Source organism: Manis javanica, chromosome 4, assembly GCF_040802235.1.
Source record: "Manis javanica isolate MJ-LG chromosome 4, MJ_LKY, whole genome shotgun sequence".
Lineage (NCBI taxonomy): Eukaryota > Metazoa > Chordata > Mammalia > Pholidota > Manidae > Manis > Manis javanica.
The window spans coordinates 30,598,539-30,615,707 of NC_133159.1; the positions used below are offsets into that span (position 1 = coordinate 30,598,539).

The following is a 17,169-nucleotide window of genomic DNA, read 5'->3' on the forward strand; positions in this document are numbered from 1 at the left end:
GTGTGTTGTTCAGTGCCTGTGTGTCTTTACTTATTTTCTGCCCGGTGGATCTATCCTTTGGGGTGAGTGGTGTGTTGAAGTCTCCTACAATGAATGCATTGCAGTCTATTTCCCTCTTTAGTTCTGTTAGTATTTGCTTCACATATGCTGGTGCTCCTGTATTGGGTGCATATATATTTAGAATGGTTATATCCTCTTGTTGGACTAAGCCCTTTATCATTATGTAGTGGCCTTCTTTATCTCTTGTTACTTTCTTTGTTTTGAAGTCTATTTTGTCTGATATTAGTACTGCAACCCCTGCTTTCTTCTCACTGTTGTTTGCCTGAAATATGTTTTTCCATCCCTTGACTTTTAGTCTATGCTTATCTTTGGGTTTAAGGTGAGTTTCTTGTAAGCAGCATATAGATGGGTCTTGCTTTTTTATCCATTCTATTACTCTATGTCTTTTGATTGGTGCATTAAGTCCATTTACATTTAGGGTGACTATTGAAAGATATGTACTTATTGCCATTGCAGGCTTTAGATTCGTGGTTACCAAAGGTTCAAGGTTAGCTTCTTTAGTATCTTACTGCCTAACTTAGCTCGCTTATTGAGCTGTTATATACACTGTCTGGAGAGTCTTTTCTTCTCTCCCTTCTTATTCCTCCTCCTCCCTTCTTCATATGTTGTGTGTTTTGTTCTGTGCTCTTTTTAGGGGTGCTCCCACCTAGAGCAGTCCCTGTAGGATGCCCTGTAGAGGTGGTTTGTGGGAAGCAAATTCCCTCAGCTTTTGCTTGTCTGGGAATTGTTTGATCCCACCATCATATTTAAATGATAGTCGTGCTGGATACAGTATCCTTGGTTCAAGGCCCTTCTGTTTCATTGCATTAAGTATATCATGCCATTCTCTTCTGGCCTGTAGGGTTTCTGTTGAGAAGTCTGATGTTAGCCTGATTGGTTTTCCTTTATAGGTGACCTTTTTCTCTCTAGCTGCCTTTAAAACTCTTTCCTTGTCCTTGATCCTTGCCATTTTAATTATTATGTGTCTTGGTGTTGTCCTCCTTGGATCCTTTCTGTTGGGGGTTCTGTATAATTCCATGGTCTGTTCGATTATTTCCTCCCCCAGTTTGGGGAAGTTTTCAGCAATTATTTCTTCAAAGACACTTTCTATCCCTTTTCCTCTTTCTTCCTCTTCTGGTATCCCTATAATACGAATGTTTTTCCTTTTGTATTGGTCACATATTTCTCTTAGTGTTGTTTCATTCCTGGAGATCCTTTTATCTCTCTCTATGTCAGCTTCTATACGTTCCTGTTCTCTGGCTTCTATTCCTTCAATGGCCTCTTGCATCTTATCCATTCTGCTTATAAATCCTTCCAGGGATTGTTTCACTTCTGTGATCTCTTTCCTGACATCTGTGATCTCCTTCCGGACTTCATCCCACTGCTCTTGCATTTTTCTCTGCATCTCATCCCACTGCTCTTGCATTTTTCTCTGCATCTCATCCCATTGCTCTTGCATTTTTTTCTGCATCTCTGTCAGCATGTTCATGATTTTTATTTTGAATTCTTTTTCAGGAGGACTAGTTAGGTCTGTCTCCTTCTCAGGTGTTGTCTCTGTGATCTTTGTCTGCCTGTAGTTTTGCCTTTTCATGGTGATAGAGATAGTCTGCAGAGCTGGTACAAGTGACCGTTGGAAGAGCTTCCCTTCTTGTTGGTTTGTAGCCTTTTCCTGGGAGAATAGCGACCTCTAGTGGCTTGTGCTGGGCAGCTGTGTGCAGACAGGGCTTCTGCTTCCTGCCCAGTTGCTTTGGGGTTTATCTCCACTGTTGCTGTGGGCTTGGCCTGGCTGGGGCTGTTCCTCCAAAATGGTGGAGCCCCGTTAGAGGGGGAGCAGCCAGGAGACTATTTATCTCCGTAAGGGGCCTCTGTGCTCCCTGCTGCCCAGGGGGTTAGAGTGTCCAGAGATCCCCAGATTCCCTGCTTCTGGTCTAAGTGACCTGTCCTGCCCCTTTAAGATTTCCAAAAAGCACTCTCCAAACCAAAACAACAACAGCAACAATGAGAGAGGGAACAGAAAGGAAAAAAAAAAGAAAAAACACGCGATTTTTTTTTTTTTCCTCAGGTGCCGGTCCCAGGCACCCGCGCACTGGTCCTGCTGCCCTGTCTCCCTAGCACCAGGGTCCCTGTCCTTTCAAGGCTTCCAAAAAGCACCCACCCACCGGTCCCGCAGGGAAGGAACGCTCAATATTCTTGGTCCTCAGGCACTGGTCCCACGCACCCGCTCACCAGTCCCGCCGCCCTGCCTCCCTAGCACCGGGGTCCCTGTCCCTTCAAGGCTTCCAAAAAGCACTTGGCAAAAAGAGAGAAAAAAAAAGGGGAAAAACGCGCGATTTCTTCCGTCCTCAGGTGCTGGTCTCAGGCACCCACCCACCGGTCCCACAGGGAAAAATGCGGGATATTCTTTGTCCTCAGGTGCCGGTCCCAGGCACCCGCTCACCAGTCCCGCCGCCCTGCCTCCCTAGCACCGGGGTCCCTGTCCCTTTTAGGCTTCCAAAAAGCACTCGCAGAAAAGAGAAAAAAAAAGGGGAAAAACGCGCGATTTCCTCTGTCCTCAAGTGCCGGTCTCAGGCACCCGCCCACCGGTCCCGCAGGGAAAAACGGGGGATATTCTTTGTCCTCAGGCGCCGGTCCCAGCCACCCGCTCACCAGTCCCGCCACCGTGCCTCCCTAGCACTGGGGTCCCCGTCCCTTCAAGGCTTCCAAAAAGCGCTTGCCAAAAAGAGAAAAAAAAAAAAGGGGAAAAACGCGCGACCTCCTCCGTCCTCAGGCACCGGTCTCAGGCACCCGCCCCCAGGTCTCGCAGGGAGAAACGCGGGATATTCTTTGTCCTCCGGCGCCGTTCCCAGGCACCTCCTCACCGGTCCCGCCACCCTGCCTCCCCAGCAACGGGGGCCCGTCCCTCTAAGGCTTCCAAAAAGCGCTCGCCAAAAAAAAAAAAACTGCTCCGGTTTCTCTCCACCCGCCGGGAGCCGGGGGGAGGGGCGCTCGGGTCCCGCCGGGCTGGGGCTTGTATCTTACCCCCTTCACAAGGCGCTGGGTTCTTGCAGGTGTGGATGTGGTCTGGATGTTGTCCTGTGTCCTGTGGTCTCTATTTTAGGAAGATTTTTCTTTGTTATATTTTCATAGCTCTATGTGTTTTTGGGAGGAGATTTCCACTGCTCTACTCACGCCGCCATCTTGGCTCAAAATTTTTAAAATAATAATACAGAACAGGGTTTCTCAACCTCAGTACAACATATTGATACTTTGGACCAGATAATTCTTTGTTGGAAGGGGCTATGTTATGCAAAAGTACCATGTTTAGCAGAATTCCTGGCCTCTACCAAAGAACCCACCTCCCAAGTTGTTAGAACAAAAACGTCTCTGTATGTTGCCAAATGGCAAAATCACCCCAGACTGAGACCACTGATATAAGCTACATACATTAATACGTAAAGATATCCATAATATATTAAGAAAAAAAAAGCAGGACACAGAACAGCAAGAAATGTATGAATCAATTTATGCAAAAACACATACACAAGCAGAAACCTTGAGGACATTATGCTAAATGAAATAAACCAGTCACAAAAAAGACAAATACTGTATGATTCCACTTACATGAGGTACTTGAGAGTAGTCAAAATCACTGACATAGAAAGTAGAATGGTGATTACCAAGGGCTGGCAGGAAGGAGGAATAAATGGGCTGGAAGGATGTGTACCAAAATGTTAAAACTGTTTATCTCCGGAGGTTAAGACTTGTGGTATTTCCTTGGTACTTTTTTTTGTTATTTGGGCTTGTTCAATAAGCATGTCTCCTTTTATCCAAACACAAAAAGACTTTTCCATCACCTCACAATGCTTCCCATTCAATAACCAAAACCCTACTGGTCCTGTTTCCAAAATGCCAAAAGAGTTACCTCTTTCTTCTCCCCAGTCACAGCCCAACTCCACCCCTCACACAGGCTAAAATATAACAGAATCCTAAACCCTTAATCTCTCTCTAACCCAGTCTCCACCCAGCCATCAGCTACCTTATGAAATATATTTACTATCACTATCCATGTTTAAAACCCCAAACTTCATGGCATGCCTCTCTCAAGGGCATCTACAATTCATTCCCAGGGTCTGTATTTTCAGTTTCACTTCCCACTACTGTCCCTCAAGTAGCCTCCATGCCAGATAGTTACTGGTCATTCCTTGAAAACATACCATGAATTTTTACTTTCTTTACTTTGCTTATGTTCTTTTGATGGGAATATTCTTCCTCCTCTGCCAGAGAAAATGTAAAGAGATAAAAAGCTAAAAGATAGGATAAAGGATGAATGGTTAAATAAATAGGAGGAGGTGGAGGAAAAAACTGAACAGCACAGAGATGAGGATTCAAGAAAGTATTTTTTGGTAGGAGTGAGGTAATTGGTGGTGCCTAGTGCCTACTTTATATGCTTGTGCTGAGGATATTCAATGAGATAATATATGTCAAACCTGTAGAACAGTGCCAGGTATTTGTTATTATTAACTATTATTTTCATTATTATTGTTATTCATAGTACAGTAGTTAAGAGCTTGAACTCTGGATGCCACAATGAGGGAGAAGCAGTAGTAAAGCTCCAGCTCAGAAGCAGGGCCCCAAAGGTGAGCAAAGAGAAAAGCAGGCCACCGATCGGATTCAAACTTATCAAATAATTCAATAAACTACACAAGAAACCAAAACCAATTCAGGTAAGCCACACTAAAGTACATGCAGAGCGCCAAGGTGAATTCCTCTGGATTTTGAATAAAACCCAAATAACTTTTACCCCTCAAACATATATTCCTTTTTGAAGTGGAGCTGTTTCAACACCCTGCACCATGTCCCAAAGCAGCAGGGCAGCACCTGAGCCTCAGAGACCTGAATCTGCCAGCCCCATCTGCGGTCTCCTGAGGTTTCCCATTTGGCCAGTAGCTATTTCTCTTTCCTTATATAACATAGGACACATGACTCCTAAGTTCTTCCATAGCTGTAAAAAAGTGAATATACATGTGCAACCCGCCCCAGCTTAATAATGTAGCCAAAGGAAAACTAAACTCACAAACAATGGAGGTGAGGGACCTAAAAACTCATACATAGATTTTAAGGTAAGAAAACTTGAGATTACTTCTCACCCTCTTGTTAGGCTTAGTCTTTTTAAAAGATGGCCTCGGTCAGTTGTGGCAAACAGCCTCCAGGTAGCCCCCATCTCTCCTGGTTATCAGGTTTTCATGACTTATTTCATGTCCTAGTAAAGCCACTGTGAACCACTATCCCATCTCTCATATCCCTACCCCCTGAATCCCAGATCTCCCTTGAGCACTATCAAACAGTCCTTTGCTAAGAAAGACTGCTCCTAAATTATACCCCAAAGCAAACAAAAAGAACGCAGAACTCCAAATCTTAGATGACACATGGCCTGCTTACTAGTCAGATTGCCAAAAATTATTTGCTTCTCCTCTTGTAGTTTAAGATAAACACAAAGGGAACTATGCTCCCATGTATGACTACTGCTTCACCACAGGACTTTAAGAACTAAAGGATTAGAGATACTTCCTCCCTATAAATGCAAATAGAGCTCTTTATTTTTTTCTTGACACATAGTTGGTAGTCTGTATTTCCAAGCAGCCATTGTACATCTTTTGGCAAGTGCCTTCAAGTTTCTCAGTACAATGTTTCATCCAGTCGCAGTACAATGTTTCATCCAGTCACGGAAGGCGATGCATTGTACCTTGAATTTATATACCAAGAAAAAGACTTAAGACTGAAAAGAAACCTTCAGTATCATCTTCCTGTAATATATCAGACACTACACATGAGTTAGAAGACCCAGATCCAATTCCTAGATGTACAAGTGTCTTGCAGTGTGATCTCTAGTCTGCTCTTTAATCTTTCTGTACCTCAGTTTTTCCATCCTGGAAAGCAGGGATTGTATTACCTGTCCCTCCTTGAATTTAGACTCCAACTGCTGATTGAGAATATTTATGTTCCTGTAATTTGTGAAACTCAGCTTTGGAAAACTCAGAAAATTAACACAATTATTGTTTCTCACTTTTGTTACACCTGCCATTCAGAAATCCACAGCAGAACGCAGCAGGAGTCCCTAAGCAAGTAATCCCTCAAAGGGCAGTTCTGACTTCCCACTCATTTCTCAAAGAGGGGAAGGCAAAAGCCAGGCAGAACCTTCAGATGGTACATGACTACAGAAGTTAAGTCATTCTCTACCAGGCTCCAGCACAATATTATCACCCTGGACATACTACCCTTAATATTCCACTGTGGTTTTGCCTCAAAGAAGCTACGTCAGTACTTAAAGCATTTACTTAGGCAATGTTTACAAAAGCAAGAACTTAACCTGGGTGGGAACTGCTCTCATCCAGGGGTTGCCTTGGAATGACCTTACAATAAAGGAAGGACAAAGAGCTGATAAAACAAGTACAAGGTGCAAGACAATTTATGATTTAAGACAAGTGTTTCACAATCCTTTTCAAGTTACTAGTACACTTGAGAAATACAAAATTCCAGACAGCATTCCAAAAGGATTATTAAAATGCAAATAGGTCAACTTGGAAACCTGAAAGTGTAATTTCTAATTATCACACCTTTTATTTGGTCACCTTTTGGTTTGTTTAGTTGTTAACCAAAGGAGTTTAAAGCTCTATTTAGGCTCTCCATAAGGCCAAGTTTCCTCTTTCTTTGTTCCAGTAAACATCTTTGGCATCATTAAATTACTGACATTAAATTATATCCCTTAGTGGTAGCAAGTTTTATCTCCCTAGGCAATGCACTATGGCCACCACTCAGCTCAACACTCCACTTGACAGACATCACTATGAATTCACACTATGATTCACAATATGAATCCTAAAGTACATTTTATATCCTGACCCAAACACAGGACACTCATATGAAAGAAGAGTGGCATACAAGTTAAGAAATACTCTCTAGTGATTGAATCCCAGAGTTCCTGTCTCACCTAAAGGGGATGGCTTTGTGTGGAGACGGCACTGGGCAAGCAAAGTAGACACCTATGCTCAACTCCAGGTACCCTGCTCACTATGACCTTGGCCTGTTTTCTTATCTGTGAAATGATAACACTACCTACCTTACAAGGTTAATGTGGGATAAAAAAACGTTTGTAAGCATTTTATAAACAGTGCTATATAAATTTGAGTTATTATTATTATTCTGCTTGTGGATTTTCTTCAAACTGAAAATGCTCTTTAAAGGAGCTGGTGATCAAACATTAAGAATGTCATTTTGCTTACCAAAAATTGAATCAACCTCAGGTTACTGAAAAACATAATTTCCTTCCATTGGCTAAAAATCAAGTGAAGCAGCACTACCCTAACAGGGACATGTGGTGAGGTAAGATAGAAATAAAGAATTTTATATACCCACAGTGAATGAGGCAGAGACTTTATTTCATTATTCGTACCCAAAAGTAAAATCAAAGGTTTTCCAATGGGAACCAAGAGGAAATGTTGTGAATATTCACAGTATAATCAAAATTAAACACAACCTACAGCCAGTTCAGAAAGCTCAATTATCTTCAAGTTCTTTTTCATACATCAATTAATCCTCATGGTATCCCAAAGATGAAAGAAATTTAATTTTCATATTCTAGTTACTTATAACCACAGGAAAAACCTGAGTGTTTGAATGTATCAAAATGTGCTATTTTAATAAGGCAGGTCAACAAATATTTCATCAAAAAATAAGGATCTACCATAGCATCAGCACTATTAAGACACAAAATGTCCCACTGATAAAGCCTATTTTATAGCCACCAAGACCTCTAGCAACCTCAACCCTAAAGTGCATAGCTATGAGTAAAGAACATTTCTGAGAAATGGGTACTAGCTCTTACAGAACTATATCCAACCATCATTGGCAGAACACACTACCTTACTTAAAAATAGATGTAAAATTAAGATGATTGAGAATACTCTCCTGACAAGGACTATGTTTGGTATACAGCAAAGAGTAGGTAACGGAGGGGAATAAGGAGCAATGTGTTACTTTAAATATGATGGTCAGAGAAGACTTCAATAAAATGACATCTGAGTAAAAACCTGAATGAAAGAAGAAGAGAGCCAAATGATTATGTAGGAGAAGAGATTCCACCAGGCAGAGGAAACAAGTCCAAGAGTACTGAAGTAGGGTCATACTCATACCTGTTGCATTCTGCACACATACACTGGACACCTACCCACTGATCCCCTTGGACACCCCGTTGCCACTCCCACTTGTACCCCAACAAATCTTCCTTGAGGTTCACCACTGTGGGTAAAATTGTAACATTTCCAGAATATCTCGCCTGGCTTTAGTACATCTGCCTATCAATAGGCATTCAGAGGTGGAGAAAAGTATGGCTTTAGTGCATTTGCATCATTCCTCAGGGGTGGAGAGCTCATCTCCATATCAATGGGTAATTACCTGGGCCACGGAGGGCTTATCTGTGCCTGAGAGGTGAGGGAAAGAGCTGGTTTTGCTTCTGTTGGATCAGGAAAGAGAGAAGGCCCTGGACTGCAGTTTATAAGCAATAAACAGATTTTAAACTTTATTGCTCCCTTTGACTGATTTCGGTTTTAGAGGTATTTTCCCCTGGGATTTCCTCTCCCCGGACTTACAACCATTGTCTCCCAGGCACACAAACCAGAATCCTAAATCACATTGTGTGCACTATTCTCTTCCCCATCAGAGACCAATTCACTATAATGTGGTACCTTCAAAATGTTACAACTTTCTCTTCCCCTCCATTCCTACTAACACCACACCAAACCAAGATTATATAAATTATAGAACATTAAGACTGGAATGGACCTTAGATATTATAGGTGTCACTTCATCTTAATGAAACCCATACTACTCAAGTCTCTGAAGTATCAGGCCAAAGACCTGTTATTATACCATTATAAGTCTGGGGAAAGGAAATCCCGGGGAAAAATACCTCGAAAAACCGAAATCAGTCAAAGGGAGAAATAAAGTTTAAATCTGTTTATTGCTCACAAACTGCACTCTGGGGCGGCTTCTTTCTCCTGCTCCAGCAGAAGCAAAACCAGCCCTCCCTCTCACCTCTCAGGCACAGATAAGCCCTCCGTGGCCCAGGTAATTACCCACTGATATGGAAATGAACTCCCTCCACATAATGCAAATACACTAAAGCCATACTTCTCTCCACCTCTGAACGCCTACTGATATGCAGATGCACTAAAGCCAGGCGAGATATTCTGGAAATATTACAATTTTACCCACAATCATACTTGGATTTTTTTATATGTCTCTCCCACCCAGCCCCAAATCTAATTCATCATGCATTCTGCTCATGAATAAGTCTCACATACTGCCTTCATCACGGTATTCATCCCCCATTCCACAATTATCCACAATACCTCCACGATACCTATTGAAGAGTCTCTCTTCACTGTCCTACATACACACTATGCCCATTTCACCTTCTAAATCTTCACTCATGTTCCTTCGACATAATGCCTTTTCTTATGTTTTATCTGTATCTTATCTATATCTTATTTCTTATCTATCCAAACTTCACTTATATTTCAAGTCCTTTTTCCGAGAGCTTTTCACAACTATAATATCAGCCTTCATTGATTTCTACCTTCACAGAAATTCTAGGGTTTATCATAAAATCTAAAATAGCCCCTCCCCTCCCCACCCTGTCCATCTTGCAGAAGCATCTTTAAATATCTCAGTTCAAACACTTTTTAACTCTGCTGTTTCATGTTTAGCTGGACTAAAACTCCTTGAGGACAGGGATTATGATCTTGTCTCTCCAAAAGGCCTTGCAGAAAACAGCACCTACCATATTTTCGGCATTATGTGCTATATATTGTTTTAAGTGTTTTACATACTTTATATCATTTGATCATCACAGTAATGTTGTTATTGATATTATTCTTCCTATTTTACAGAAGAAGAAACAAAGGCACAAGGAAGTTTGTCTGAAATTGCCTATCTTAGAAAAGATGGGGCTGGAATTTGAGCTCAAGTCTCTCTCCCAGAGCTGCCACAAACTAGAGGTTAAGAATAAATATTTATTGAATTACCCAGACCGTTTCATATATGTATTGTCATGTTACTCTGAATAAACTAATGAAGGTAGAAACCATGCCCAGAGGTTTACGGGGTTCGGTGGGGACCAGGACTGCCCCTCCTTGCTGAGTACCCATCAGGTGCTAGATTGAGGACCAGACATTTTTTCATTTACTCTTTAAAACTCATCAGCTGTAAATTCTCTTCAACAAATAGCGTTTGCAATAATTCTTCCATCAGAGATTTACCCAAATGTCACCCACTCTCAATCCAAACACAAATGCTCCCAGATGCGATGTGTAATATACTTCTTCCGGGTTTCCCTCTGGCTCAAGGACAAAGCCTGTGACTCCTATCAGCCAGGATGTTAAAAATCTCAGCTTCAACAAGCATTTACCTTCAGGTATAGCCACCTTGCTCTTCATTCTAACCCTCATGATCTCTCTCTTATTAAGCACCAGAGCCTGTGAGGTAGGTATCATTTTTCTTCATTTTACAAATAAATAAAATAACTCTCCCAAAAACGACATTGTTAGGGTTACGTGGCTGACTCAGGACTAGGATCCAGGTCTCCTTACTATCCACCCTGGTCCATTCCCTCAACAGACACTCACAGAAGGTAATCCCAGTGTTGCTGAACCCTCTAAATAGCAAAAGTTCTGCAATTATTTTCATTCAAGAAGTATTTATTGGACGCCAATATATCAACCTTGTAGGTTTCAAATACCATCTCCTCCACTTATTCGCTAGGTAACACGAAGAAACTCCTTTCGCCTTCCTAGGTGAAATCCTTCATCCGTAAATGGAAACAGTAATAGTACCTACCAACAGTAACGTCGAAGATGATGCAAGTGACACACCTGGCACTACGTCTGACATATGGTGAGCTACTAATAATTATAGATTCCCTTTACCTACGCCTTCCGTCCACAAGCTCCGAGGTTCACCCACTACCAGCATGCGACAGGGTATCCATCCACTCGGCCAGAGGCCGCACGCGATCCCCGACTTTCACAGGCCGGAGGCCAGTCGCAGTGTCATACCTGCATGGAGTCAGCGCTGACGATCTCGCCACCGAGCCGCTGGCCTAGCTGTAATGCCAGGGTGGATTTGCCGGTGCCCGTGGCCCCGAGAATCACCACAAGAGGCAGCGTCCGTTGCAGGCCGCGGAGTCCAGGACCAACAGTAACAGCCCGCGCGGCAGCTACGGCCGCCATCTTGAAGACATCTGCGCTTGCGCAGGACAGCTGTCCCCATGGCAACCTACTATGCGCCTGCGCGGACCTAGGGCTCGGTGGTGGGGGGACTAAGGGGCGGCAGGACCCAAGATCCCCAAGATTGAGAGGCGCCCAACATGACTGCTATCATCAACTAGATGGTATTAGAACCTCAGCAATTTCTTTTCTTATGTGTGGGATGGCAATCCTATTTAAAATAGATCTATCATTATTATTCTTCCTTCACGGCACCCAGTTCTTTTCATAGCACCAATTACAATATAAAATTGTATGTTGACCTCTTGTCTATCCTCTGTCTTCTACTCCAGCTATTCCAAACAGGCAAGGAATAGATTCTGCCTAGGTCATTGCTGTATCTCCAGTGCCTAGCACAGTACCTGCTACGGAATACCAGTAATTGTTCAATGGAGAGGAGGATGGCTTGTCTATCTGGGGCTGGAGTCAGTGAGCTCAGAGGCATGGCGTTCTCCAGGATCAGAACTGCCCAGTTCTTAGGCAAGGACAGCTGCTCCGAAGTTTTCATTTCACATGCATATTCAGACACAATCAGAAGGCAAGACGAAATTTTCTATCTCCTTAGCGAAAGGATGCAAGAGATGGGGTGAGTACAGAGAAAAACAAGCAAATAAACAGCTCACAAAAAAAAAAAAGAGGAAAAATAAGGCAGAAAGAATAAACTAGTAGCAACCCTCAGATTAAAGTGGGGGTAGGGAAAATCAGGGCTAGAGAGGACTGGAATTCAGGAGACACCAGAACCTTTAAGAAAGGGCTTTGGAATCAGATGCACCTGGGTTCAAATCCCAGCTCTGTCACGTACTAGCTGCTGCATGACCCCACGCAATTTACCTCACCTCTTAGCCTCAGTTTCTTATCGTTAAATATATCTCAGTATTGCCAGAAGGAGGAAATGAAGTGCTGTCTGAAAAGTGCCTGCTGCGGTGCCTTGGCACATAACAACCATCATTTGTTGAATATTTTGTATTATAGTGGTAATGCCCCATCTGCTTCGTTAAATACGTAAGAGCAGCAGTTTAAGAGCAGAGAAATTTTCAATAATTTGTAAAAGTGCCTAAACACCTATTCTACTAACCTCCTGTTAGCCAGTTTAAACATTAGTTGATTGCTTTCTCCCTGAGATTATTTGGCTCTGCCTAGCTCTCAGGTCATATCGTCAGGATTCCTTGGGCCAGGGAATCACCCCTGGAAGTTTAGAGCACATGGTAGGCCTTCCTGGAATAACTCCCAATACATTTCTCAAGCACTTGGATTACCATTGGCATAATAGCCACTCCTACAGATCCAGCCTAAACCTTGTAGCTATATATATTGTGTGGAGAACACCAGGTCCTAGGGTGTCCCCCTACCTCCTTTTCTCAATCCAGCTGCTTTGATCAAAAGCCTTGTTCTCTCCAATTTGTGGTACCCACCTGGGGCTGGCTTTAAAATCAAGATGTGTGGCCACATACTGGCAGACACTCTCACATGATGGTTGTTAACTGTAGAGCTTTTTGCCTGGAGACTTTCAGAGGGTACGGTTACCATGACAACCACCAGAAAGATGGCAGGCCAGAGAAATGATGCAAATAAAGCAAAAAGAAGGTTAATTTCATGATGACAATCTGACCAAGACAGAGTATGCCCACTCACAGATGGGAAAGCACCATCCAAGTCATAACCAGGTGACCGTTACTAGAGAGAGAAAAAAGAGGGGAGTGGAATTTACCACTGAGAGACTAGAAGAGGGAGAGGCTGGTTACCAAGGCAACTGGGAGAAAGGAATGAAAAAATGGAGCTTCACCACAGCAGCAGAAAATTGCTTCTAGCCAAGCAACACGGGACTGTTGCTATAGAAACATAGAGAACAGGGATCCTGTAGACCATGGGGAGATTATCACTGAAAAGATGAGCAGGAAAGACTCCTAAATCAGAATGGAGCCCATGGTTCAAAACAAATGAGAAGTGAGAAAACCATCGTATCATTTCCATTCATTGTAATTTTACAGTCCTACCAAAAGAGAATGGGAACATATTTTTTTTAATACCTATAGGCTATATTATTTGTACCTCTGTTTGTCTCCCCAGTGATCTTCTGAACTCTAAATTATACTAGGAATAGTTCCTGTGAGATAGTCTGTAACTTGAAATCCTAATTGGAGATTAAGTTCAAGGGAAAATTCAGAAATTGAAGTCTATGACTGAGAGTTAATAAGTATTTCTAAAAAAACAACATAAACCCTCTAAAGGGAAGCTTTGCAAAGTAGTAAGGAGACAAAAGGGAGTCCTGAAAGCTGTCTGTAGTCATGCCCAGGTATCAGTGCTGACCCCTTCTTCCCCTTCCATGAGGCCAGATGGAAAAGTAGTTCAATCTATTCTAAAAGATAGCTTGAGAGGAAAGGGAGTCTCTCATTTCAAGTGTCTGTGTATATCGAGAGGTAAAGGATGCAGAAGCCCATCTCAAATACTGCTTATAAGATTATTTTGTGTAAAGAATTTGTAGTTTAAAAGGCCGAAATGCTGGGACAGTTTCAGTCTGTAGGAGCATATCTAAAATGCAGGAATGAGGTACTAGGATTCTCAAATTACTTAGAGAGTAATAATTCTTTGCCTGTCCTTCTCAAAGTCCAGAGCCAGCCACCTAATTGTTACCCCCAGTGTGTGTTGTACCCTAGGCAGGGTACCTCACCTTCTTCAGGAAATTGAGAGCAGTACATGGGGTGGGGTGAGCATGGGAACATGGCAGAAAAGGAGAAAGGGAGACGTGCAGAAAAGTAGAAGGGCAATCTGGGTGATGACACATTAGTGTTTATTATATTATTTCCTAAGCTCTGTATTTTTAAATAACTTACTTAAAGATGTTTTAGAAAAAGGAAGAAGCATAGGGAGAAAGCCAAAGGTGAAGCCATAAGCGTGGAAGGGTTATTCAGAATGAAGCATCCAGAAAGCTCATTGAAGATGGAATGCTAGAGGATGCTGTGACAGTCAGGACACCAGGAGGAACGTGTCATGGGAGGCCTGAAGTATCTGTTCCCAAGGTGAGAGAGCAAAGTCAGGTCAAAGACAAACACCAGCTTTTGGGAACAACCCAAGGTGCCTCTGCAGCCTGACCCCCATATTAATTTGGTACACCAAATAAAAAATATTCCCCGCAGGAGTAGATCATGGTGAACTTGGTGCCTGTTTTCGTTTCCTGGGGCTGCCATGAGAAATTGGCAAGATCTAGTTCTGGAGGGCAGAATTCCCTAACAAAGGTGTCAGCAAGAAACTCACTTTCAGCCCTCACCTCTCGGAGAGCCTGCCTGCCCACAGGGGATGCCCGAAGGCTAAGAAATCAGAGTGAGGAAGGTGCAGAAGGGGAAAGATGCAGAGCCGTCAGAGGTCCTTTCCTGTTTGAATGTCATGACTCTTTCAAGCCCTCTCCTCTACTTCTCTGGTCCTTTTCTCATGACTTGGCATTTGGGGCCTTCATCATCTTCTTTCCTGATGAGTCTCAAACCTGTATCTTCATGTCAAACCCCTCTGTGTCACATTTTCAACTTCCTGTTGGGTGCTCTATTTTGAATGACCATATCACCTCAATCTCATTGTGTCCCAAACCACAATCAGTTTCTTTCCCTGGCTTCCCTATTTCAAAGAATCATAGAGGATGTTTGCTATTGAAAGTATCCTCTTAGAAATCTAGTGCAACCCCTCATTTTGTAAAAATGAGAACACCCAGCCAGTAAGATTTCTCCCCTTTTCCTAGATTCCATGCAACCTTCCCAATCCCCTCTCCCCCAAAGATATTCTCTTACCTCTCTCCTCTTCACCCCTGGTAGTTCTCGTTCCAGTTAGTCACAGTATCACCAACAAGAACTTTCTTGATGACTCCAAAGGGCTCTTTTCCCCTTTTGAGGCTGTGGCCCTTGTCTGAGACATAGATTGCCTTATTGTGTGATCATGTTTGCATGCTCAGAAACTTCCTTAAGGAACCATAGCTTCCTATGTCATAGCTCTTACTATGTGACAGGCACTGTTTTAAGTGCTTTACGTATAATTTATTTAATCTTCACAACAGTCCTATGAGGTTAATATTCGATCCAGTTAGAAAAGGAGACTTCTAGGATTCAGGGAGATTGGGCGATTTTGCCCAACATTACACATGTAGTAACCCCAAGTCCCTGTTCTTAGCCAGTATACTATACATCTATACCACCTTCCGTGAATAATTTTGTATCTCCACAGGACCTGGCTCCAACCCCTTCTTCCAATGCTTTTCTAAGTGTGACCTCAGGATTCCATCTCACTGCTTTCTTGTCAGCAATGTAGATTCCTGGCCCTGACCAACTGCCTCAGGGTCTTGGGGGTGGATAGATTCTTTAGACATACTCAGGTTTAAGAATCACTGCCTGAACAAAGTAAGCATTAGAGACTGATGAATGAATGGAGTCAGTTGACTCCAGTTCATTTTGAAGACACCACAGTGCCAAGTAAGGACAAATGAGGGGCCATATATGCAACAGCATCACAGATTCACAGCTCCTGCCAGCCATGGGTCATGGGATGCTGTGTATCAGTCAGAGGCTTAGGTCTGGACCCTCCATTCCTCCTCTGCCTATCTCAGTCTCCCAAAACTGTGTCTACTCCTTTCTTGATTTACTGCCTCTTGGGACATCAATATGTACATTCCAGATTCCTTTAAGTACTCCTGGGAAGTTTCTTATTTTACCACTCCCTTCTATCACCTTTCAAATATGACTAATCTGTATTCTAGGTGTGGCTTGTTAAATGGCTTAAATAACATCTAATCATTTACTGAGCACTTGCTATTGCTCACAACCCAATGAAGTAGGTGCTATTATTTGTACCTGTTTTACAGATGAGGAAACCATGGCTGGGAGAGATTAATAATTTGCCCCAAATCACACAGCTGGGAAATACAGGGCCAGACCTGGAACTGAGATCAGCTGGGTGTGGGAGACCACTTAATCATACTGCTTCCCACAAGTGTAAAGGTGATCCAACACTTCCTGGGTACCTGCTGGACCCATAGCACTGAATCTAAGTATTTAATAACTCACCTGATTAGAGACTTTAAGGATATATTTACATTTCCTCACAGAAAGAATAGTAACATTAATACAGTTGATTCCTTTGGTAGCTGTTCAAATAAAGACATTAACAACTGCCCACGGGCTTAAAGTAGAAATGCCCACAGCTCCATGAAACTTTGCTGACACATTCAGACATCTCCCCTTCACCCCTCCCCAGTTACCCAGTCATCAATCATCTCCCAGCTGGTTATCTAATCCTTAGAAAGAACCTCTCCCTCCTATCATCTTCCAGGATCAACAAAGCCATCCCCATACCCCTCTCCTTCTCCTAAAGTGAGTATCCTGGAATATCCTGATCCTAGGGGCACTTTGGACAAATTGCACATTTAAGATAGTTCAACCTATCTCAGGCCTCCAAAATACCTATCAATTAGGGCAGGTATGAAGCACACACTTTTGCCTTTGTCTAATAGAGAGAATTACCTTTATTTTCTACACCACATGTCTTCTGAGCCGCCCCTTATTGTCTATGTCTATGTCCCTGAATTGGGCACACAGTGCCAAGGTATATTATTCAGAGACAGACCTAATTTGCAGAAATTGTCTCCAAAATCCAAGAATAAACTCCTAGCTATTTTCAGACAAAGATAAGAGGTAGGAGTCTGTAAAAAAACAAGCTAGGAAGGAGCTTAAAATACTTCACATTCCAGAAACACCCTCCCTTCCCCCCCAGGAGATGGCTTTATTCCCACTCCTTTCTCAGCAGTCAGCTCAAAGCTGAAGCTTGGACTCAGGCAGCTGGTACTAGTTGTGTG

At 42.8% G+C, this 17,169-nt stretch overlaps 1 protein-coding gene and 1 long non-coding RNA gene across 12 annotated transcripts in view; one reads left to right on the forward strand and one right to left on the reverse strand.

Moving 5' to 3' along the window:
• Positions 1 to 11,446, reverse strand: part of TRIT1 (tRNA isopentenyltransferase 1) — a 79,535-nt gene extending 68,089 nt beyond the window's left edge. For 5 of the 11 annotated variants that reach the window (XM_073233686.1, XM_073233694.1, XM_073233693.1 and 2 more), the window contains exon 1: positions 11,130 to 11,446. In XM_073233686.1, the coding sequence (XP_073089787.1) occupies positions 11,130 to 11,303 (174 nt within the window). In that variant the 5' untranslated portion in view covers positions 11,304 to 11,446. Of the gene's footprint in view, positions 1 to 11,000; positions 11,021 to 11,129 lie in introns of those variants that run through there. The other 6 variants (XM_073233689.1, XM_073233690.1, XM_073233688.1 and 3 more) reach the window with 6 other exon arrangements.
• Positions 11,350 to 15,055, forward strand: LOC140848874 (uncharacterized). Its single transcript, XR_012130129.1, has 3 exons — positions 11,350 to 11,464; positions 11,633 to 11,925; positions 14,177 to 15,055. It is a non-coding gene; the product is annotated as an uncharacterized lncRNA (long non-coding RNA).
• Positions 15,056 to 17,169: the final 2,114 nt, after the last annotated feature.